Source organism: Balaenoptera physalus (assembly GCF_965194825.1).
Source record: "Balaenoptera physalus genome assembly, chromosome: 16".
NCBI classification, from domain to species: domain Eukaryota; kingdom Metazoa; phylum Chordata; class Mammalia; order Artiodactyla; family Balaenopteridae; genus Balaenoptera; species Balaenoptera physalus.
The window spans coordinates 91,760,630-91,782,869 of record NC_138898.1 but is presented as its reverse complement, the minus strand read 5'-3'; the positions used below and the strand labels follow the sequence as shown (position 1 = coordinate 91,782,869).

Sequence of the window (22,240 nt, the reverse complement as noted above, 5' to 3'; positions counted from 1 at the left end):
TATGTCGTCTTTTCATTTTGTTTATGGTTTCCGTTGCTGTGCAAAAGCTTGTTAAGTTTGATTAGGTCCCACTTATTTATTTCTGGTTTTATTTCTACTGCCTTGGGAAACTGATCTAAGAAAACATTGCTACGATTTATGCCACAGAACGTTTTGCCTGTGTTCTAGGAGTTTTATGTTGTCGTATCTTATATTTAAGTCTTTAAGCCATTTTGAGTTTATTTTTCTGTATGGTGTGTTCTAATTTCATTGATTTACATTCAGCTGTCCAACTTTCCCAACACCACTTGCTGAAGGAACTGTCTTTTGTGCATTGTATATTCTTGCCTCCTTTGTCGTAGATTAATTGACCGTAGATGAGTGGGTTTATTCCTTTTCCATTGATCCGTATGTCTGTTTTTGTGCCAATACCATGCTGTTTTGATTACTGTAACTTTGTAGTATTGTCTGAAATCTGGGAGGGTTATGTCTCCAGCTTTGTTCTTTTTTCTCAGGATTGCTTTAGCAATTCTGGGCTTTTTATGGTTCCATATAATCTTTAGAAGTTTTTTGTTCTAGCTCTGTGAAAAATACCATGGGTAATCGGATAGGGATCTCATTGACTCTGTGGATGGCTTTGGGTAGTACTGGCTGATCCACTCTTATTCCTCACTAGCCCCTGACCAGTGGACAGAGCCCGTCCTGCACAAACATGGCCTCTTAACCAGGCTCCCCAGGTGGGCTCCTGCGCTGATCTAAAGTGCAGCCAGTCAGGCTGCCAGGGAGAGAAAGGAGAGGGAGGCCGAACCAGGAGGAAGAGTGGGAAGGAAGCACTGGAGAGAAAGGGTGCATCCAGGGGGACAACCAGGCCGGGCCTCACCTTGGGGCTGGGTTGGGTTAGGGGACACCCTATCTCAGGACACTGGCACCTGGTCAGAAGTGCTAGCTCGGCACCCTCTCAGGCTCCCGGCCAGAAACACAGGTGGGGTCTGGGACCTGCAGGTCTGGGCTCAGAGGAAGGCTCTGGGGCTGGGCTCCTCCTCCTGCCCTGCACCTGCCAGAGGCTGGGGCGTGTCATGGGCGCAGTGTCGGCGCTGGACCCGGCTGCCCTGCAGAGCCCAAACCTCCTTCCCTGCTTACATTAATTATGACAGAACAAACAACGGTGTTTTGAAAATGCATGTTTCTATGTGATTGTTTTTAATTGGTTGGTTTAACATTTGAAATTTAACTTCAACTTGATTTTCCTCACCATGGGGTTAGACTGAGGGCTGGGGAAATCATTGCCGGAGCTCCCATCATTAACGGCGGGGGTCCCAGATCACACGCACCAGGTCCCTGGGTGCCAGAGCTGGCAGGCTGGCATCGGGGCTGTGGCACCGTGGCCCCATCTCACGCTGAGTGGAGAGGGGGCAGGAGTGGCCACAGGGACCTGTCTCTGCAGTCTCCCTCCCAGATCCCAGGCTCCTGAGGGTGCGGGAGGCCGGGTGCCCGCACAGCAGGGTGGGCGGCTACACCCCTGGCCACACCCGCACGCCCCTCCCCGCCGCTCTGGAGCTGTACGGGCGCCAGCCTCAAGGGGGCGTGGGTTCACCCACCTGCTGGCTTAGAGCAGCTCTGGGCGGGTCTGAGCGCCGGCATTCTCAGGTTCTAGAAACTCCTCATGACCCATGCACTGCGATTCAGAAGATGCAGGACAGTGTGTGGCAACGGCTGCTGGCCCAGGTGTCACCTCTGGGAGGTGATGCATGAGATCAGGGCACTGCCATGTGAGTGGGGACGGAGGGTGACGTGTTCTCCAAGGCCGGCAGCCTGGCCCCAAGCCCCCTTGGGCAGCCAATGCTTCTGAGTCTCTGTCCCCTCGTGTGGAACAGGGACGGTCCACCTCAGAGCTTGCTAGGCGGACAGACGAGAAACGCACGCAGAGAGCCTAGCGCTCGGCCAGCCAGGCACGCACTTGACAGCGGGTCCATCACAGCAGGCGAGACCCACCCCCCGCCCTCCCTGCGGTTCCACCTGCCTTGGACACAGGCCAGAGACACGGACAGCAATGCCACGCCTGCACTGTGGCCACTGCGCCCCCGGGAGAGTCGTGCTTCCCCGGCTCAGACCTCCCTGCGCTGGGTCCGCTGACTGTGGAGCCTTCCTCCCCCGAGACCTCCCCGGCCTTTGAGGCCCGCCCAGCGTCTGCCCCTCCCGTGAGCCTCCCAGGGACTGCAGACAGCCCATCGCCCCCTTCCACATCGTCCATCTGTCCGTCCACCCACCCACCCAGGACCGACTGAGCGCCTGTTATGGGCCAGGCACTGCTCTGTCCTGGGTGCTGAGGACACAACTGCAAACAAATGGGACAGTTACTGCTCTTGTCGAGCGTCTGTATTCCAGTGGCGTAGACAGAAAGTAAACAGGTACGCGATACAACAGCCAAAACACGAAGCAGGGGAGGCCCTGGACAGAGCGATGGCTCCTCTGGACAGGACAGTCACGACAGGCCTGTGCACAAGGCGGCCTCTGAGCAAAGCCCTGGACGAGGCGCTCAGGGACCAGGGAAGGGCGAGGGCACATACAAGGGTCCTGAGGCAGCACACTCGGCGAGTCCAGGAGGAGCCTGGCGGCCAGTGAGCCTCGAGCGGAGTGGACGGGAGCATGTGGGAGGAGCTGAGGCTGCAGGAGACGGATGGGGCGGTGCCTGGTTTGCGAGCGTCCTGCCCGGCCCTCCCGAGACCAGCCCGGACTCGCCCCAGCCCCCGGTCCACAGGGTCCACCGGGCCCAGCCCCGAGAGCGAGCACAGGCTTCGTGCTGCGTATAAAGAGATGACGCAGAGGGGCTTCCTCTTTTCAGTCCCAGAGGCCGTGGCGGCCTCGGGCTGACCACCACCTCCCCCGCTCCATCCCGGCTCCTGCCCGGCCTCACTGTCCTGGGGAGTTCGGTGGGGCCCCCAGCCCCAGAGTCTGCGTGTTTCGCCCCCTGTGGCTCTGCACCTGCCGTGGGACAGGCCTTGGAGCCACGCTGGCTTGGCTGCCACTAGCTGTGAGCTGGCTCGCCTTTCCAAACGTGCGAAACCTCGTCTGTGTGACAAAGGAGTCGTGCCACATCGCAGGCCTTGCTGGGGAGCGAACGAGTGAGCCCACGGCAGGTTTCTAGGTGGCAGGTATCTGTGGATGCCGCCTGCCAGCTCTGTCATTTACTTAATGTTTTTCTTTAAATCAACCATCTTTATCAACTTAAATAGACTTAGCTTGAAAAGAAGCTTTATGTTACCACCGTAACATGAAAACAAACACTCCTTGCTATAAATAGAGCAACTATGAAAATGAATTCAACAGAGACAAAACAGGGGCACCGAGCCCTCGTCCACGTCTGGGGTGGGCTGAGCCCGAGGCCCGTCCGCAGGCAGGGGCGGGGATCCAGAGTCAGACACCACGGCCACGCCAGCCCCGGCAGATGCAGGACCAGGGGCGCCACCCTCCCCAGCCCACTGCGGGGAAAGGGAGGCGGGGCAGGAGTTAAGGCACCCAGAGTCCGGCAGCCTGGCCCATCGCCAGGTGGGTGTCAGCAGAGCAGGGAAGAAGGAAGAGGGGCTGGGGAGCCGGTTAAAATCCAGTCAGGGGTCCACAGAGCCCACCGGGAGCAACAAAGGTGAGGGCAGCCAGAGGCCATGCTGAGCTGAGTCGCAACCCTGGCCTCCGCGTGGCTGCTGCAGAGGGGGGACGGGCCAGACGTAGGGGCTGGGGCCCCAGGAAGGGCTCTGGAGGGTCAGACCACCCATTTTTCTCACTCGTCCGGTAGAGGACAGACCCCTGAGGACGAGGGGCAGGGGTTGCAGGGACCGCATGGCTCAGCCCAGTGCACCTGAATCTGTCACAGACACACGCGAAATGACTCCCTAACTTGGGAAGCTGCCGTGGTCATTGGCAAGCAGAACCCGCTCTCCTAGAACAGGGTCAGCGAAACTATGGTTCGTAGGCCAAACCCGCCGGCTGTTCTGTAAAGGAAGCATCACGGGCACGTGGTCGCGATCCTCGGGTCCACGCTGCCCCCCGCTGCTCGTGTGTGACCCGGGCAGAGCGGAACAGCTGCGACAGAGCCGACGTGGCCTGCAAAGCTGAAAATACTCACAAGCTGGTCCCTCACACACAAAGTTCGTCAACTCTGGCCTGGGACACTCTCCTCGGGAGATCAGCCCCCGCCCACCTGCCCAAACCCTCCTCAAAGCTTCTTCCCTCAGCTGTAAACCTGTCCCAGACCCCTGCCGACCCTGGGGATTTTAAACATCTGTCTTTATCCAAGAATTTCTGACCCTGAAACCAAACCCCCTCTCCCAGCGTAAGGGGAAGCCCAGCCCCCAACACGGCCCTGGCCCTGGGGAAGCTGGGTGTGCGCCAGCCCCACTGCCCGGGGGACCAGCAGCCGGTCCAGGTGCCTCACCCCCCGAACCCCGGGGCTCCGGTTCACAGGTGAGCTACCAGCCGCACCTGGTCACCTCCCTTCTCCGAGCCCCTGGGGCCCTGCCGTGTCCGCAGGACGGAGGTGCATGCCGAGGCTCAGCCCTACGGCCACTCTGCCGGGGGGTCTCCGCCCGTCTTTGGTGGGCGCTCTGTGCGCCTCGCACCGACGATCACAAGAGAGACCTTGCGGAAAAGAGAAGCCACTAGAGCCCAGACCAGGAGTCCTGTCGCCGCTCCTCCCACGGGTGACGGCAGGACCACTTTCCATCCGCCAGCCTGGGGCCCAAGGCCGAGGCTCCACGTGGCTGGGGGGACGGAGCCGTCCCCGTGTCTCAGTGAAGCCAGAGGGGAGAGCCGTGACTGGGCGGGCCTGAGGGGCAGGGCTGGCCAGGGGGGCCCGCTCCACCTGGGCCCCCACCCTGGACCTGGCACGTGTGCCTCCTGACCCCAGCGGGGGCAGCCCACACGCAGCCCCCCCAGAGGCCCTCTGAGACCCTAGCTCCCCGAGGGGGCACCCCCCGGGCCCTGCACAGCGTCCTGTCCCCTGTGCCACAGCTGTGCCCCCAAGACGGACAGCAGAGGCCGGCCCGGCCCTCAGCTCTGCGGCGCCCGTACCAACGGCCGTGCTGTGCCCGGTCTCAGGACACATCCCCCACTCCAGCCCCACGCTCCCTTCGGTCTCCTTGGAAAAAAGTGCTTTAACATTATTTACAACAGTGGCGCACCGGAGGAGGGGCCGGCCAGGAAGGGGAGTCTCTGTACGGCCCAGGAGGAGCTGTGAGGCTGAAGAAGGCCGTTCCGTTAACGTCGCCACCTCACCGAGGAGGCTGGTCCTCCTGGCAACCAGGGGCTGCTCATATGGGCTCCCGGAGGGACGCCTTCCACAGACTCTGACGTGAACTAATCAAGTCTGCACAGCTCATCAGGACTGGCTGCCCTGGAGACTCGGCGTCCACACCGAGGACGGCCACGGCGAGACACGCAAAGGCTCCGTCTCACGGCAGTGCTCCTGCCTGCGCCTGGCCCGGGCCCTCTGGCTTCGGCTCGGATGCAGAGGCCCAACCCCAGGGAAGAGCAGGTGGTCCTGCGCTAGGGTCTTGGTGGCTCCATGGGCTGGAATAACGGCACCCAGTGACCCTGTAGGGCCTCGGGACTGGGGTCCAGTCCAGCAGCGGATGGCGCCAGCCCCGGGGTCCTTACAGGCTGGCAGAGGTGCCTGTGAGCTGGCAGGCCCTCTCCAGGCTGATGGCCCCGAACCAGGTGTCCCTGTGACCAGGGAAGGATGACTGCCCTGGGCCTGGGGAAGGAGCTGGTCCGAGGGTCTCTTGAGCCAAGTTCTGGGTGAGGCGGGGGTGTGGGTGGGGACGAGGTGAGGCCTGGTGCCTGGAGGGAATGGGCGGGGTGATGGGCTGGCGGGGGATGTGGGGGGGGGGCTGCAGGAACTGGCCGAGGGTCTGGTGCGTGTGAAGGATTCGGGCAAAGCCCCCTAGGGGCCATCTTCGAGGACAAGGAGGCAACCGGCTCTCTGGGGTGGGGCTGGGGGGCGTTTCTCGGTGGGGCCCCCTGCTGCTGAGAGGTTTCTGGTTTGAAGGGTCACTAAAGCCCAATGAGGGGTCCAGGCCCAGCAAACACCGAGCTGACCTTTGCTACCCTCCCCCCACGGGGCGCTGGGTCTCCCCTTCAGGCTCTGATCTCTCCAGGCCTAGAGAATCAAAGTCACCAGCTTCATAGACGTGTACAGACTTGTATGACCATCGAATACACACTGATGAAACAAGGGAGGTGCTGCATACAGTTGCGGGCTGGACCGCACTCCTTCAAATTCACGTGTTGAGGGCCCCCCCGGCCAAGCGACTGTATCTGGAGACAGGACCCTTAATGAGGTAATGAAGGTAAAATGAGGCCATCAGGATGGGGCCCTGATCCAAGAGGACTGGCGTCCTTACGAGAAGAGGAGACACAGAGGGCTCTCTGCACCCCACCTCTGCCGCCCCCCAGTGCGTGCACAAGGAATCCACATGAGGACACACAGAGAAGGTGACCATCTGCGAGCCTGGAACGACCTGATGGCACTGGTCTCGGACGTCCAGGCTCCAGACTGCCGTCCGAGCCACTGGTCTGTGGCGTGGTCTACGGCGGCCCAAGCTGACCCACACAGCAGTGTCCATCACGTGGTCTTACCTTGGAAAAGCCCACATCTTCCTCCCCCACGGCTACGACACTTCTGAGAAGGAGAGGGGCCTGTGACCTCTGCCCAGGACCCACGCGTGAGACTGACGGCGTTCCCTGCACTCTTGAGTTTGACGGATCTTCTACAGCTGCTTTCATAACTAGGAAGCCGCACATACCTGTGAGCCTGTGTCTCGTTGACAGGTAAGTGGGGGCAGTGAGAAAGGCAACGTGGGCCCCAGGCCTGCTCAGGGCCCTTGGGCATCCGGAACCAGGGCCTGGGTCTGACAGCTCCTCATGCTTGCCGGATGCCCTCCCCACGCGCACCGCCCTCCCCGCCCCCACTAGGACCATCTGGAAGAGGGTTTGCCGCTGCAACTGCAGGGCCAGGGCAAGGCTCACGGACTGCGTGCTCCACTCACCACCTCCGCACATTCACTTCCGAATGTCAAATCAAGCCCTCGACTCCCTATTCTTAAAAACTCCCGAATGAGTTTGCACCGCTCTCGGGACAAAGAGCCAACGCTGCTGAAACTTCCAGGCTGCGGCCCTCACCAGCCTTCCCTTAGACCAGGCTCCTCTGCAACCCCTGGGGTTCAGTCCCATGGCCTTGCTTCAGTCCTGAGGCTGCCCAGGCCTCCTGGACCACAGGGCCTTTGCACGAGATGATGGAACTGAAACCAGCTCTTCCACACTGCACTGTGCTGCCTCACACTGCCAGGGGCCCAGGGATACAGGAAGGAAACGGTTCATTTTCTTGGGGAGACGCTGTCATGTAGTCCAACCCTGGTCAGCCTCCTCCCGACCGCCTCCAGTGAGCCCGAACACAGCACTCCCTCTACGCCAAGTCGGCCGATTCTTTTTTTTTCTGATAAATTTATTTATTTTTGGCTGCTTTGGGTCTTCATTGCTGCGTGCGGGCTTTCTTTAGTTGCGGCGCGCAGGCTTCTCATTGAGGTGGCTTCTCTTGTTGCAGAGCATGCACTCTAGGCGAGCAGGCTTCAGTAGTTGTGGCTCGCGGGCTCAGTAGTTGTGGCTCGCGGGCTCTAGAGCACAGACTCAGTAGTTGTGGCGCACGGGCTTAGCTGCTCTGTGGCATGTGGGATCTTCCCGGGCCAGGGCTGGAACCCATGTCTCCTGAATTGGCAGGTGGATTCTTAACCACTGCGCCACCAGGGAAGCCCGTCGGCCGGTTCTTTATCCGTCTTTGTCAACTTCCATCCCGACGTCGCCAGCCTCTCCTTGCCCTGTGCTGAGGGCCGTGCCCTGGGATCCCCACGGCTCCCGGACCTAACTCCAGACCCCCCCCACAAGCCCACCCCGCTCCACAGAAGGGCCTGGCAAACATGGGCAGCAGCAGCTCTGCTGGGGGGCCCTCCGGATAAAGCCGAGCCCTGGCTCTCACCCTCCTCCCAGGAGGCAGGCGTGTCCGGGCAGATGGGACGGGGCCAGAGCACTCTGTGCATCCTGAGGCACTGCAACGCCCGCCCAGCCAGATTCGAGAGGCTCTCAAGTCAGCATGCGTTCCGAGCAACGCACTTGAAATTCAGCGGAGCCACGACAGGCAAGTTCAAATTACAGTGTCTACCTAGAGCGCATTGTTACAGCAGGAGCCTGGAGGCCCCACAAGTCGGCTCCTTCAGACAGGAGCCCGTGAACGGTCCCGACCGCCTGTCAGGGGAGAAAGCCAAGGAGAAAGGGCGCCGTCTGCCCAGCCGGTCCCCTGGCGCAGCCTGTCAGCCCCCAACTTCCTGGCGGGGCCACCTCGCCGTCCTCTCTGAGCCAGGCCCCGGCTGACCGCACAGCGGCACCGGCCGGCGGCGCGGAGACCAGAGCTGGGCCGCTGCGAGGCCCCGCGCCCCCCCACCAGGCCTGTCGAAGGGGACACGGTCCCTAGGCAGTCTGTGACCGGGCCCAGGTCACAGCGGAGGTTTGGTCCATGAACCATGCCACGTGGGCAATGGGGAAACCGCATCCAGACAACCGGGTTATCGGCCCTCCTTCCCGCGGCAGCCGTTCTGGGAGCCCCAGGGCTTTCTGAGTCCGGGGGCCGCTGTCCAGCTCCTCGCCAGCTGGGGGCCTGGAGGCTCACTGCAGCCCAGGAGGGGACGGCTCCCAGGCTGCCTCCCGGGCTGAGCCGGGTGGGAAGGGACCCTGCACGACCCGGGTCACAGTCAGGTCGGGTCTACGGATGGATGAGGATGAGGAGGCCAAGGGCCCTGACGGCCAGCACTTCCCGCTTCAAAAACAAAAGAAGACAAAGCAAACCCCCCTTTCCCTGTCCCTCAGACAACTCAGAACAGACACTCCAACTCGAGTTCCTGGACCCTCGGCATGGGGGTCGGAGTGGCCAGGGCCAGGCCTCCCGCCGGCTTGGGGTCCAACAGGTCTGAGCCGCTGGGGCTGAAGTCCTTGTGGGGACACCGGTGCCTGCGGAGCCACCCTCCTCCCGCCTCCTTCCCGGGGTCATCTCGGCGCTCGTGCACGGACGGGGGGTGGGGGGGGTGTCACTGCATCAGTCGCTGCTCCCAATGCCTGACCTCCGTCAAACCACGGACTCCAAGCCCGGGTCTTGGGACAGACGGCAGAACGGAGAGGGGGAAGGACCTCCCTGCCCAGCCTCAGCGAGGGGGGTCCCGGCTTCGGACCAGCCCCTCTCCCGATACAAAGGCCCCAGCCTGTGGATGAAGCTTCCAGGAAGCCACCTGCCAAGGAACCGGCCCCAGGGGCCAGTCCCCTGCTCCATGAGGGGCTGCCTGCCACCTGCTTGCCGCCCGGACCCGGCTGGTCGGCCCCGCTCAGCCACCGGGAGGCCGGGGCCACGGTGCCCCGTCACAGGCCCTCTGCTCTCAGCTCGCCCCAAGGAGCCGCTGTCCCAACTCTCTGCCGTGCAGGAAGAGGAAGAAAGCATAACGCCAGCCTCCAAGTCCCAACCTGCGGCTGCAAGCGCTGGGCGGAGGCCAGGTGTCCTCGGACAGGGAGGGGCCCCAGCGACGTGCGGCCGCTACGGCGTCCAGAGGCCTCGCGTCGGGGGCGGGGTCCAGGTCAGCACCTGCCGAGGGGAGCCCGGGGGCCGTGAGGGGTCCCTGCTCCTCTGAGCCCCTGCGACCTCCCACCTCCAGCCAAGAGCTGTCGCCACGGCAGCTCCGAGGCGCCCCTCCCGCTGACCTGCTCCGGCCCCAGCCCTGCGCCCGGGGACCGGGCGACTCTCTCCGTGGAGGCACAGGTCGGGGCCGAAGACACCCGGGAGGCCCCTGCCGCCCCCCAGTTTTCCTTCCTCCTGACGTCGCCTCCATGGGGCTGCCCTCTCGGCCCTCCCGCCCTGCCCCGGGAGCTCAGGAGGCTGGTGGCCTGTATCCAGCAGGCAGGACGCTGAGGGCAGGGGTTTGTCCCCGTGCCGGGTGCCAGGGCAGGGCCCACGGGGTGCGCGGCCCCGTAAGCCAGGATGGCAGAAGGGGTCTGCTCCCTGCGTGGTGAGGGCAGGCCCGCAAACGCGCTCCGCTCATCCCCAGCCGCTTCAAAAGGAAGGAGCAGGTGGCCGGAGGCTCACGCCCACGTCCAGAGGCAGCAGGTGGCCTGCGTCCGCTTGCCCCCGGCAGGGCCCGCCTGAGTAAGGGGAGCCGGGGACGCTCAAGGGAGCCTGCACGCCTGGCCCCTTCCAGGGTGGGCAGCGGGGCCACGGGGGGGCTCAGCCTGAGCCTCTGTCCCCTGCCAACTGGACGACTTTGGGACGGACCCGGCTCTGCCCGTCCTCAGGGCCCAGCAAGCAGGGACGCGCTGGAGGAGGTTGTGAGGGGCAGGGCCTCGGGTCTGCATGGGCCCCAGTCCCCTCTGCCTCAGGCCAGCACCTCCCGGGGCCCCGCGGGGCAGGCAAAGATCCCAGCGGCGGGATCAGGATCTCTGCCGGTCTGTCCGGGCGGGGAAAGCTCTGGGTGCGAGGTGGGTGGGGCTGACACACGGCCTGGGGGCTGCCCGGCTCCTGGGGGGTCGGAACCCTCCCAGCCACCTCCCTGACACCTGTACTTCGCAGCCTCGGAAACCTGCCCGGGGACTCCCCCCCTCGGCGCTGTATTTTGATTTCTCAGGAGCGGGCGCCCGTGGGGCCCCCCAGGAGGTGCACTGACCCGGGCACAACCGGACGGAGGCAGAAGGGGAAGGTGCACGTGTCTGAGCGCCGGGTCCCCTACACACACGTCCACACGCCCTGGCGGCACACGGACGACGCCACGGGAAGGTGCCACAGCTCGGTGGCTCTGGCCCAGAGTCCAGCGCCATCCCACGACCTGACGGGGCATCCTCACAGCCATACCCCAAAAGTCATCTCCATCCGGCAGACACTGACCACTGCCAGTCCTGGGCCACACCAGACGCGGAGGGGGCCGAGGGCCAGGCCCTGAGGTGGCCGCACGCAGGAGCAGACACACCGCCCAGGATGACCCACAGCAGAATGTGAGGAGGGGCCGCCGGGGCAGGCTCTCCGGCCTCACGCTCACCCTGCTCCCTGCTCCTGGGCCCTCGTGAACCTGCCGCCCACTCCGGACCCGGGGCCAGGCCCCGAACAAGACCAGCTCCCTGGCAGGTGCTGGGAGTGGCCGGGCCCCGAGGATGGGCTCTCATCGGGGCCAGGCTGGGAGGACGAAGGGACCCAGGGCGGCTTCTGCTTCTCCGGGAGGCCGCACCCAAGCTGGGCTGTGAGGGTCGGAGGGAACCCCTAAGCTGCGGGCCGAATCCAGCTCCCGGCCTGCTTCTGCACCACCTGCGAGCTTGCGTGTTTAAGTGGCCGAAAAAGTTTTTAAAGCTGTTTACAGCAGCTTTACCCGTAATTGCTAACACCTGGAAACGACCAAGATGTCCTTCGGCAGGTGATGTATAAATGAACTGTGGTCTATCCAGACAGTGGAAAATTACTGAGCGAAAAAGAAATCAGTCATCAAGTCAAGAAAAGACCTTGGAGGCGCCTCAAGTGCGAATCACTAAGGAAAGAAGCCAGTCTGAGCAGGCCACAGGCTGTGTACCTCCACTACATTCTGGAAAAGGCAAAACCACGGAGACAGTGAGAGACCACGGTGCTGGGGCTGTTTAGGGTGTGAAAGTGTTCTGTGGGACGTGACAGCTCGCATTTGTCAAAAGCCGCAGAACCGTACAACACGAGGTGAACCACGGACTCTACAGTTATAACACACCAGTACTGGTTCATTACTTCTAACAAAGGCACCCCCCCTCGTGGAGGGCCCAGGGACCCAGCTCTGCTCCCCACCTCCCCTCCACATGGGCGGGTGCACGCGCACAGAGAAGGGGTCACCTCCCCGCCGGGTCCCTGGGCCCCGGTCCTGTCGGTGTCCCAGAGAGCAGGCCCCGCCTGGGCCTCTCCGGATTCACGGCCGTGAATCTGGGTGACGGTGCCCACGGGAAGGCGCTCCAGCCTCGGGGACCTCCTGACATGGTGCCACGTCTGCACCGGTTACGGCTCTGGGCTGTGAGCGGAGGGAGTGCCCGTCCCTGGACACCAGCGGTCGGCAGGACCTCGACAGCGGCTCAGAGCCGCAGGTCAGCACAGGCACAGCAGGGCCCCAGGGGCACTGGCGCCCTCACGCAAGCCAGACCTCGTGGGGGCCACGACCCACAGGACCAGCCCCGTGGGGAAAGCGTGTGCCCATTCCCTGAGGGGGACACCAAGTCGGGGGCAGCCACTTGCCGAAGCCCGGCCTCCGTGCCCGCAGCCCTCACTGCGGCGGGAGCCGAGCCAGGCTCGGGTCTCGGGACACTCGGGGGAGTAAATCTAGGACTGGCGAGGAGCGGGGTGGTGGCCCGGCCACACCGTGCATTCACAGGGTTACGGGTTTCTGTGTGCCCCCGCAAGAGGACGTCACCGCATCCCCGGTTTACAGATTTGGAAACTCCGGCTCAGCAGTTAAGACAGGCACAGTGGCCACGCCGGCCTTGAGCTCGGTGTGACAGATTCTAGAATCTGTGTCCGGCATCTTGCCTGTCGCCCGAGTCCAATCCTGCAAGGCCCTGGGTTAGGCTGGGCCCCGAGGAAGGCCAGGCAGGGAGGAGAGGGGCGGCCGGCAAACCCGACTGCCCGCCGGGCACCGGAGGCTCAGAGCTGTGCCCTGTGGCCGTTCGTACGGTCAGTCTCCTCCTTCTGGCCATGGGACGCTCTCCTTCCCCGGGGCTTTAGAGGGGAGGGGAGGAAAATTCCTGTGAACCACAGCAGACAGGACGGCAGGGAGGAGAAGCAAGGCCATGAACACGGCCTGCCCACACGTGGAGCTTCCGGAAACTCCCATCCACCTGCTCAGCTCAAGAGGCGCCCTGGCTGCCAGCTCACGCGGGACAATCCTTCCAGGAACACTCTGAAGGCTCCAGCCCCACTCCGCGGGGGGAGCAGGTAGGAAGGGGGCCAGGCCCTGCGGGAAGAAGCTGGAGCTGAGTTCCTGCCTTTCCTTGAATGGAACGGCACTGGCAGGCGGCTCCCACCCACGCAGCAGCAGGGGCTGGGCCGCATCTCCCCGAGCAGAGCCCGGGGGCTGAGCCCAAACCCTCCATCACCCCGGCACACACCTGCGGGCCCTCACCTGCAACAGCACGCAGCTATTTCTAACTCTGCCTTCAACCCTCCTCCTGCCTGAAAAATCACCTTTGGGAAAATAAAGTCAACCGCCATGACCTGAGAGCCTTCCCCAGCCCGATCCGCGGCCATGGGAACCTGTGCACCAGCCTCAGGTGGCAGGGCCGGGATGCAGCGCGGGGCCGGCCTCTGCTCCCGCCAGCTCAGCCGAGACCCTTCCATGGAGGCTCGGCTCTCCAGGGAAGCCCTTCTGAGCCCTGGGGCCAGGGTGGCAAGGGCCCCGAGTCCCACAGAGTCCAGTGAGCTGGCCAAGGCGGGTCACAGCTGCCACAGGCCGAGGCGGCTCAGCGCCCCTCCCCTCCCCCACGGGCTGCTGGCACGCTGCACGGTGAGGCCGGTCTGCCCTGTCTACCTTCTCTTTGGCTCGCTCCCCGTCCTCGGCTCACTCTGCACCTGCCCTGAGCCGGCGGGCGTGCAGCAGCCGTGGGCAGTGTGCTTCCCGTCTGGGGCTCAGTGCTCTCGGGGACCCGCAAGTAGAGATGCCCGTGATCTGCTGAGGGTTCCCTCCAGCACGTGCGACAGCTCCAAACCCATCCTCTCGGCCCCAGCAAGCTCTCCCCGGGGCCCCCCAGCCTGACGGCCCTCGGCCGCGGGAGCGGCACAGGCTCGGCAGCTCTGCTCCCTCGGCCTGTCCGCCGTCGTCCGGCTGCGTGCCTGGCAGCGCCGGGGGCACCTCCCTGGCCCGATCCTGACTTTCACCCCGTTACTCAGCCCTCCCACGGGCACTCCTGACGGTGGAGCCCCCGCCCTGCTGCCCCCAAGGGATGGGGCCAACGCCAAGGGAGAAGGGCCATGAGGGGCCTGGGGGCGGACGCCTCCTGCAGGGGTCAGGGCGGCGGTGCCAAGCTCGGGGAGGCCGGCTGCCCATCGGAGGGACAGTCGACGTCCTGTGCGCACGGCTGTGTGTAGCCGCGTCCTACCTTGAAGATGAGGCAGTCGGTCTTGCGCTCGGCGTACATGGAGGTCAGCCGGTACTGGTTCTCCGTGGTGATGTCCACCTGGTAGCCCGTCAGCGTGTAGCACACCTTCCGGAACTCCTGGATCTTGGTCTGGAAGACCTCCTTCAGCCGCTGGTTCTTCAGCTCCGCGCTCTCCACCTGCTTCTTCAGCTCTGAGGGGGAAGAGAGAGGCAGTCAGCTCCCCAGCCAGTCTCGGAAGGACAGACACAGAGGGGCAGAGGGCGCCGGCTGAGGGGCGAGGAGGCCGCACGCGGCTCCTGACGGGCAGGACAGGCCGGGAAGCAGCCTGGGGTCACCCCTCTCCTCCAGGCAGGGGCACAGATGGGGACCCTCGATCCGAGACTGCAGCCCTGGGTCCGCCCGCACCAACCAGAGGAGTCGACAAACGCTTCCCCGTCTGCAGCCGAGTCCTTGCCGGGGCTGGTGTCCACCGCACAGCCAGCTGAGAGGCAGCGGGGCGCGGGGGCCGCGAGAGCGGAGGTCATCTGGAGATGTGGACCACGCTGCCTGGGGTTCCCCGCCGGCCACCCAGAGACCAGACCGCTGGGAGAAGACAGGCTCCCTGGGTGGTGGGGTCTGCGAGGGCACCCCTGGGCCCGCCATCCTTTACCCCCAGCCCTGTTCTAACTGGGTGGCTCAGGACAGAGACCCTCAGGCCCACTTGCTGCCCCTGCCAGGTGTACAGCCGCGTGGGGAGAAGCCAGCTGTGCGAAGCCATCGGGAAGGCACGTAGCAATTCCCACAAATCCTCCACCCAAGGTGCCTTCCCGGTAATTAAACCCTGATTCATCCCCCCGTTAATTAGCGAGGCGGCTCCACTCAACGCACACGAGTTGCCTCCGAGGCCAGGTGCTTCCCGGTGGTCCCATCTGGAGCCGCCCAGGGGGTGTGGAAAACCCCAGGCCTCGAGCCGTCAGCCTGGTGTGAGTCCTGCCCTTCCCGCCCCGTGGCGGGGACAACAGTCCCCCCTCCTCACGCTGACCCGCAGGACCCAGTGTGTCTCGTGCTGGTTTAAGACGAGCAGATGCAGTCAGGGTCACTTCCAGGAGGAGGTGAGGGGGAAGGCGGGCAGGGAGCCTGCGTTCCAGGAAAGGGAGACCCCCCTGCCCCATTCTAGACAATCAAGCTAGACGCCACAGGGCCAGAGGCTGAGGATTGGGGAGGGGGGCCGTTCGGCTACCCGACAGGCCCCAACACGCTCTGCTGCCGCCAAGGGGCTGCGAGGCGGGGGCAGGGTCTCTCCCGCCTCACAAGCATGGACATAAGCGACTGACCCTTGGCCGCCGATCCACGGCGGAGGTAGGGCTGTCTGACCCCAGGACCAAACTCCCGACAACCTTACTACCCTACCTCTCACACACCCTGGAACGCGCCAGGGTTTTGCACACACATCCCAGGTCCTGTCTACACAGCCTGCAGCTCTGTGGGCAGCCTGGTATCGGCCGCCCCCGGCTCTGATGCTAGCACTGCGCCCTGCAGCCTCTTCATGACGCCTGTTGCTTCTGGCTGGCCGGCCGCCTGCCACACGCCCTGCCCGGCCTGCCCCCATCCATCACCCGGGCCCAACGGCCCTGCGGACACTCTTGTTCCGGAGCTGAGAGCCTCTCCATCGGGGACATGGGTGCGGAGCCTTTGATCGATCGAGTAATCAGACTATGAGATCAAAAGGGTAACTGGCCGCTCTGACCCCAGGTTCTTCCCTTGTCTCTCAGCCAGACCACCTAGGATGGACGCGTCAGCAGGAGGAAAAACTCACTGACCGAGCGCGTGCGGTGACGTGTCCCCGTGTCAGATGGCGCTGCCTTGAGTACCTCTCAGGGGCCCAATGGGAAAAATTAAAGTTGGGTCATAAATGCAGCCCGACCTTGGAGAAGGGAGCGTCCCCTCTGCCCTCAAGCATAAAAGGCCGCCTGTTCCGCAGCTCACAGACTCCTACAGACAGACAGGGCCTCCCCGCTCGGGGTAGGTGTGCCACCTGCCGCCCTCGGGGACCATGCTCTGCGCACCTGCCGCGTGCCAGCACCGGGACCCTGGCAGGCACTTCACGCCCCGTGCCCAGCGCGGCCCTCACAGCCCACGAGGCAGGGCCAGAATGTGGGGCTTGCAGGGGTTTCCTCCGGGTCACATGGGCTGCCAGAGGCCGAGGGCATTTGGCCCCGGTGGCCTGGTCCACGTGGGGCAGGAGGGGTGCTGCTTCCAGCAAAGCCCGCCCAGCGGCAAGTCCAGGGGAGGGATCATGAGCGCCACTTTGATTTGGGGCAAAGTCGGTGTCTTGCCCCAAAGGATCCCCCGTAGGATCCCCCTACGACCCTCGTAGCTCAACCGCTTACATAAACGTGAATGAATAACTCACAAAATGGTTTGGATTAAGTAAGTAAAAGATAGGCCTTCATCCTTGGAAGTGGCATTGCTCTGATTCAGCCTCTCCCAGAGCGAGCTGAGGCTTCCCCTGGTGGGACGGGGGCCTGCGCGGGGCACTCCCAAGGCGCTCCTCTGCGGTCCCAGAGGCCAGAGGCTCCCGGCGCCTGCAGTGACCCCAATCTGTGCCCACCGGCAGGTACAGTCACAACTGTCACATCAAGGCCTGGCGGCCGGCCTCGGACCTGACCTGCTGGCAATGGCCACACGCGGGCAGAGCCAGCAGAGCAGACAAGTGGCTGCCAGGGCTCCGCTGAGCTCCCGGGCCACCCACCCCAGACCTCACCGCCATGTGCACGCCCCAGCCCACTCGGCTGTGCCGGGGACGGTGTCACCAGACACTGGGGCCCGACGGCCTCACGCCTGGGCCCAGCCAAGGGCCCCTCCGCTCCTCTCCCCTGCCCTCCCCGCCAGCCCAGGGAGCCGGTCTGCACTGACAGTTTCCTGAGGCCCCCGTGACTGGCCCAGACTCGGCCGGGCCCTCTCTTGCCTCTCCTGCCCTTTGAATCTTGCTCTCCAGCCCGCTGGCCATCTCTCCTCTGAGCCGAACCCCCTGCCACCCCTGGCCCACAGGCCCCTCTCCCTCCCAGGCCCCTCGCGGGGCTCTCTGCAAGTCCCTGGGGAGGGAGGAGGGAGGCTGGTGGACACGTGGGCGCCAGGGAGAGCGGACTCGATCACCCAGAGCCCAGGTGTGGAGGACGGGCCCCGGGGTGCAGGTGGGGACAGAGCGGAGGTCAAGGGGCAGCGCCGTCCGCTCTCTGACCCAGGCCCCCGGCCTCCTCTGGCCGCGTCCGAGAGGCCCTGGCATGGCTCTGACCTCCACGCCTCCCCGTCATCAACCCCAACACTCCTGGAGTTGCAGCAGGCAGCTGTGAAAGCTCCGCGGGAGGCGCGCAGCTCAAAAATAAACCGCACTCTGTTACGTAAGGGAGAGCGCCTCACCCGGAAGCAGAGCTGCCCGGACGAAGACACGTTCATGGGCACACGGCTCCGGAGATCCAGGTCCCGGCCCCGAATCTGGAGACTGCTTTATCCGAGGGGGTGGGCACAGCAAGCGAGGGGCAGGCCAGCCGGCCACGCCAGGCCTCTGCAGAGCCCAGCCGTGCCTCTGTTTCACTGAAAGTGCACCCGCCTCAGCCATTCAATTTCCTTCTTATGAGTTTGCAGGCAGAGGGCAGGGCGCGGAGGCGGCAGCGGCGAAAAGGTCTCTGCTCTCGCTCTCGGGTCCCGAGGGCGGCCTGGCCCCGGCAGCAGCTCCCCCTGCGCTCGGTCAGACTCCGGCTCGCTGGCGCACACTCTGGGATGGAGACCCTTCAGAGGGGGGCGAAGCCAACAGCCAGCACTGCCCACTACACCCCTTTTGCTCCCGGGAGGGCCGAGACGCACACGCAGACAACACGGCCGCAGAGACGCTCTGGAAGGGGAGCGAGGCTCTCAGGCGCAGCCCCAGCGGTCCTCTCATCCGAGTCCCCCCTTGCCAGTGGGCCTGAGCCGTGCCCACGGGGCGGCCTGTGCCAGTCTGGCCAGCCCATCCTGCTCCTGTGCCCCGTGGACAGACAAACCTCTGGCAGCACCGCCTGCTCCAAGCGCCTCCGTCCTGGGACCCCTCGAGGCCACGGCTCCCTGCTGGCGGGCAGGCCTGACCCACGTCCGAGTCCAGAGGGTTCTGACGGCGCAGCAAGTGCCGCCCCCCGCCCTCCCGCCGCTGCAGCAGGCCCAGTCCCCCCACGGGGAAGGCAGCTGGCGTGGGAGAGCGCAGAGCTGGGACGGGAAGCCGGGGTCGCCGGACTCCAGGCCCGAGGCCTCCTGCCGTGGCCACCGAGCTCTGCAGGGCCTCGGCCCAGGCCAGCCACTGTTCTCGGGGCTCACACCCCTCCCTCTGCCCGGGGTCCAGGGCCAGCCTGTCCTGCATGCAGCCCAAGTCATCTGGACAGGACTCTGAGCTCCTAAGGGAAGCTGTGGCCTGATTAGCAGCACCCCCGTGGCCCCCGGCCTCGGCCCCTCCACGTCCACCTGCACCGGCTGCTTCACCCCAAAGGCGCCGCGCTGCTCCCGCCTCAGGGCCTCGGCGGGCGCCTGGGCAGCCTCTCCCACGTGGTCCCTAACCCCCCATCCATCACTCCCTGGAGGGGATGTGGTCTCCTGCCTTGTTCCCAGTGGGCACTACCTTTCCCTTCATGGTGGTCATCATAACACAACAGAGTCTTTTAAGACACTCTTTGCTCGACACCCGCCTCCTCCAGCAGCTATGAGCTCGGGAGGGAGGATCAGGTCCTCTGGCCATAACCGTGTCCCCTGGCCATAACCGTGTCCCCAGGCATCTCAAGGAGCCTGTGGTGTGGAAGGTGCCGCTTCTCTACAAACTCTTCACCACACCCCAGAAGACGACCCTGAAGGAGCTGAAACACGAGCAACCCCCTGCCCCCGACTCAGCGAGTGGAACGCACGTGCTTATCGCGAGCACATGTGTCCATCCTTGCTCTCCCTCCTGCAAAGACCGTGAGAGGGAGGGGAGACAGCAGTGGACAAGGGGAGACATGCGTTCAGAGGATGAGAAGCGGACGGGGACGCAGGTGGACGGGTCAGCAGCCCTGGGGGGCGGCCGGAGCACAGCAGCGGGAGCAGCCGAGGAACCGGGGGTCTGCGGGTCTGTGCGAAGGGTCACCCCCGGCTCCTCCTGCCCCAGGGCAGGCCCCCCCAACCCCGCAGAGAGGAGACTCGAGTCCAACCTCACGCACACAGGCCCTTTTCAGACGCTCGCTTCCTGAGAAGCCAACCTGCAAGACACCGCCCGGAGTCGCCTGTGGCCGCCCTCCTCCACCCCCCTGACCCACACCCCCACCCTGCCCTCAGTCACCATGCCGGGCCGGCCCAGAGGGAGTGACCTCGCCGGGTGTCTCTCTGAGCCTGGCGGGGGGGTGGGAATAGGGAGGTCCGGCAGCTGAGCTCCCTGCCGAGCGCCCCCCACCCCCCACCCCGTCCCCAGCAGCTGGGCGGCGGCCCTTCTGGGAAGGCGGTTGGAGCCGCACCTCTGCGTCCCGCGGACGAGCCCCGGAGAGCGGCCTGCGTCCTCCACAGAAACAGACCAGGGGTCACCAGACGCAGCGGGAAGCTCCGAACGTAAAGAATCAAACAGCCTGGACGAACAGAACATCACGAACCCCGTCGGAAGAGAGAAGAGCCGCCCCACGCCGGGGTCGGGATCACGTGGGCGTCCGCGGAGGGGCTCAGAGACAGAGCAGAAGACGCCTCCCAGAGACAAACACAGAAACAGAGGTGGAAAAGAGCAAAGAAGAGATGAAACGAGAGATTCTGGGAGCTCCAACATCCAACTAATAGGGATCTCACACGAAGAGATTATAGAAGGTGGGACAGAGAAAATAGCAAGGAAACCACAACAAAGCCTCCAGAAGCCAAGGCTGTGTCTCCCCGCGTTCAATAGACAGAGCGTGACGACGGCTCAGAACAGGCTAACGAGCCCGAACCCAGGACGAGAACGCAAGCCTACAGCTGACGGGCGGCCTGCTGTGTTCTGAGCACCAGGAAGCGGGTGCTGGCTCGGCCAGGGTCTTCCAGAGGCATCAGACACGTCAAGGGGAGGACCAGGACCGAGAGAATGAGGGGACAGCAAGTCATGGACAGAACGACAAAACGACACCCGCCCCAGACGGGAGACGCGGCCCGTGGAACGAGACGCCACGCGTTCCAGCCATAAGAGACACGTACAGAGTCAGAGGATCCCAAGTGCTGAACACTGATTTAACCAAAGGGGAGACAGCCACACAGGGCGTAGGGAGGCGGGGACACGCGTGTGTGCGTGCCCATGTGTATGGCCGTGCACGCTCATGTGCACAAGAGAGCTAGTGCCTCGCCCGCCTGAGGACCCGAGAGTCACGTGCACACAGAATTCAGACACAGGGTACGAGGCCCGGGGGAGCAGGCGGGGTCGCGTCTGCCCCACTCCAAGTCCACAGTCAGCACCTGGTTTTTTATTACCGTGAACGGGACCTTCCCAGCCCCTTGGCGGCCAGGGAGGAAAGGCCACCGCAGCGCCAGCTTCCTCGTGTCCCTGGGAGGAAAACCCTCAGCATCAAGGCAGAAGGCAGGGTACGCGCCCCCCCGCCCCTCCCGCCCATGCCTGTTCTCGCCGCGGCTGACCACGGTCATGACAAAGGCACGTGGTGACCACAGGGGCTCCAAAAGGGCTTTCGTCCCCGAGATGATGAGTGATGAAAGCCCAAGGCAGCCTGGGGGCCCCAGGCCAGGTAGGGGCACTGACGTCACCAAGAGTGGCTGGTGCTGAGACTGGACCCCCCACTGGCCTCCCCACCCTCACTCCATAAATGGACCCCCCAGTGGTGGGCAGATGCCGCAGCGGGGGAGCTGGGACCAGCCCAGGTCACGGGCACAGGGAACTGAGCCCTGTGCTGGCTGAGGACCAGGCCCCTGCGGGCTGCCCACCTAGGCTGGGCTCCTGCAGTGGTGCTGTTTAGGAGCTGGAAGTCAGGAGCTAGCAGCTTCTGAAATTGTCCTCTGGGGACTCGGGACAGAGTCATTTTTCTTTCTGAAAAGTGAATAAAAAACACTTAGGCAATGCTGAGATTTTCAGGTTTTTTTAAAAAAAACAACAAAAGGACGAACGCATCCCCATTAGGAAGAGCAGCTCTCTGAGCCCAGGCTGAGCCGGCGGCTGCTTCCCAACGTGGTGCACGTGGGTCCGCTCCCAGGACACCAGCCTGAAGGGCAAGAGGAAGGACCCTGGGACCGGCCGGGGGGAAGGCTGCGGGGTGGGCCAGGGCGCCTGGCGGGGGGCGTACTGTCTGCTCTTCCAAGAGCCAGGACCACCAGCTCCCGGCTCTGCTCCAGGCCATGAAGGCGGTCGGGGTGCCTCTGACCCCTCGCCCTCTGCTCTCTGGTCTCCGGGCACCCCTGGCTCTTGTGTTCACGCACACCCCGTCCCCGCAGCCTGAGGGGGTCTTCAGCGCACGGCAGGGGCAGCCATGGTGGGAGTGACGGCAGCCCATCTCCCGGACGCTCACCAAGCTCGTTCTCCGCGGCCTCCGTTTCCTCAGCACGTCCACAAGGAGGCTGGACGAGTGACTGGTTCCATGGTGGGGAGACCGAGGCTGGTCCGCCCTTGGGACCAGTACCTCCTGCTGCCTCTGCTGGACCCTGGCGCCGAGGCCACGGCCCTGCTGCTCTCCTGGGACCCTGGCAGCCAACAGCGCACCAACAACCTCGCCAAAGGTGAGCCAGCTGGTGGCTCTGGGCCCATGGGCCTCGGGTCTTCCTGAGGGCAACGCTGGGTCCCAACTGGAGACTGGCTGTGAGAATACTGAGAAGGCAGGGGCGCGGCCAGGTTCCTGGGTGCGCTCCGGGCCCTGGAGGATGGTGGGTGTGGGATCAGGTCCCGAGGTGGGCCTCAAGGTGCTGGTGCCGGCGCTGAGGGGGAAAGAGCGGGGACCATGGGCACGCAGGCGGAGTCGAGCCAGGGACTGGACAGCAAGGCCGCGCGGGACCCCACGGCTGCTGGACGTGGGGGGCCGGGGCGGGAGAAGGCTGCGAGGGGTGCGGGCAAAACGTGTCCCCACGTAGCAGCGGGGTGCTTAGGGAGTCGGTCCCCGCAGGCAACAGA

At 64.3% G+C, this 22,240-nt stretch overlaps 1 protein-coding gene across 7 annotated transcripts in view; it reads right to left on the bottom strand.

Annotated features, from left to right (window-relative positions):
* The window catches only part of MAD1L1 (mitotic arrest deficient 1 like 1), a 331,750-nt gene that overhangs the window by 19,993 nt on the left and 289,517 nt on the right, over window positions 1-22,240 (bottom strand). For all 7 annotated transcript variants that reach the window (XM_082430575.1, XM_082430571.1, XM_082430573.1 and 4 more), the window contains one exon: window positions 14,149-14,339. In XM_082430575.1, coding sequence (XP_082286701.1) covers window positions 14,149-14,339 — 191 coding nt within the window. The remainder of the gene's footprint in view (window positions 1-14,148; window positions 14,340-22,240) is intronic.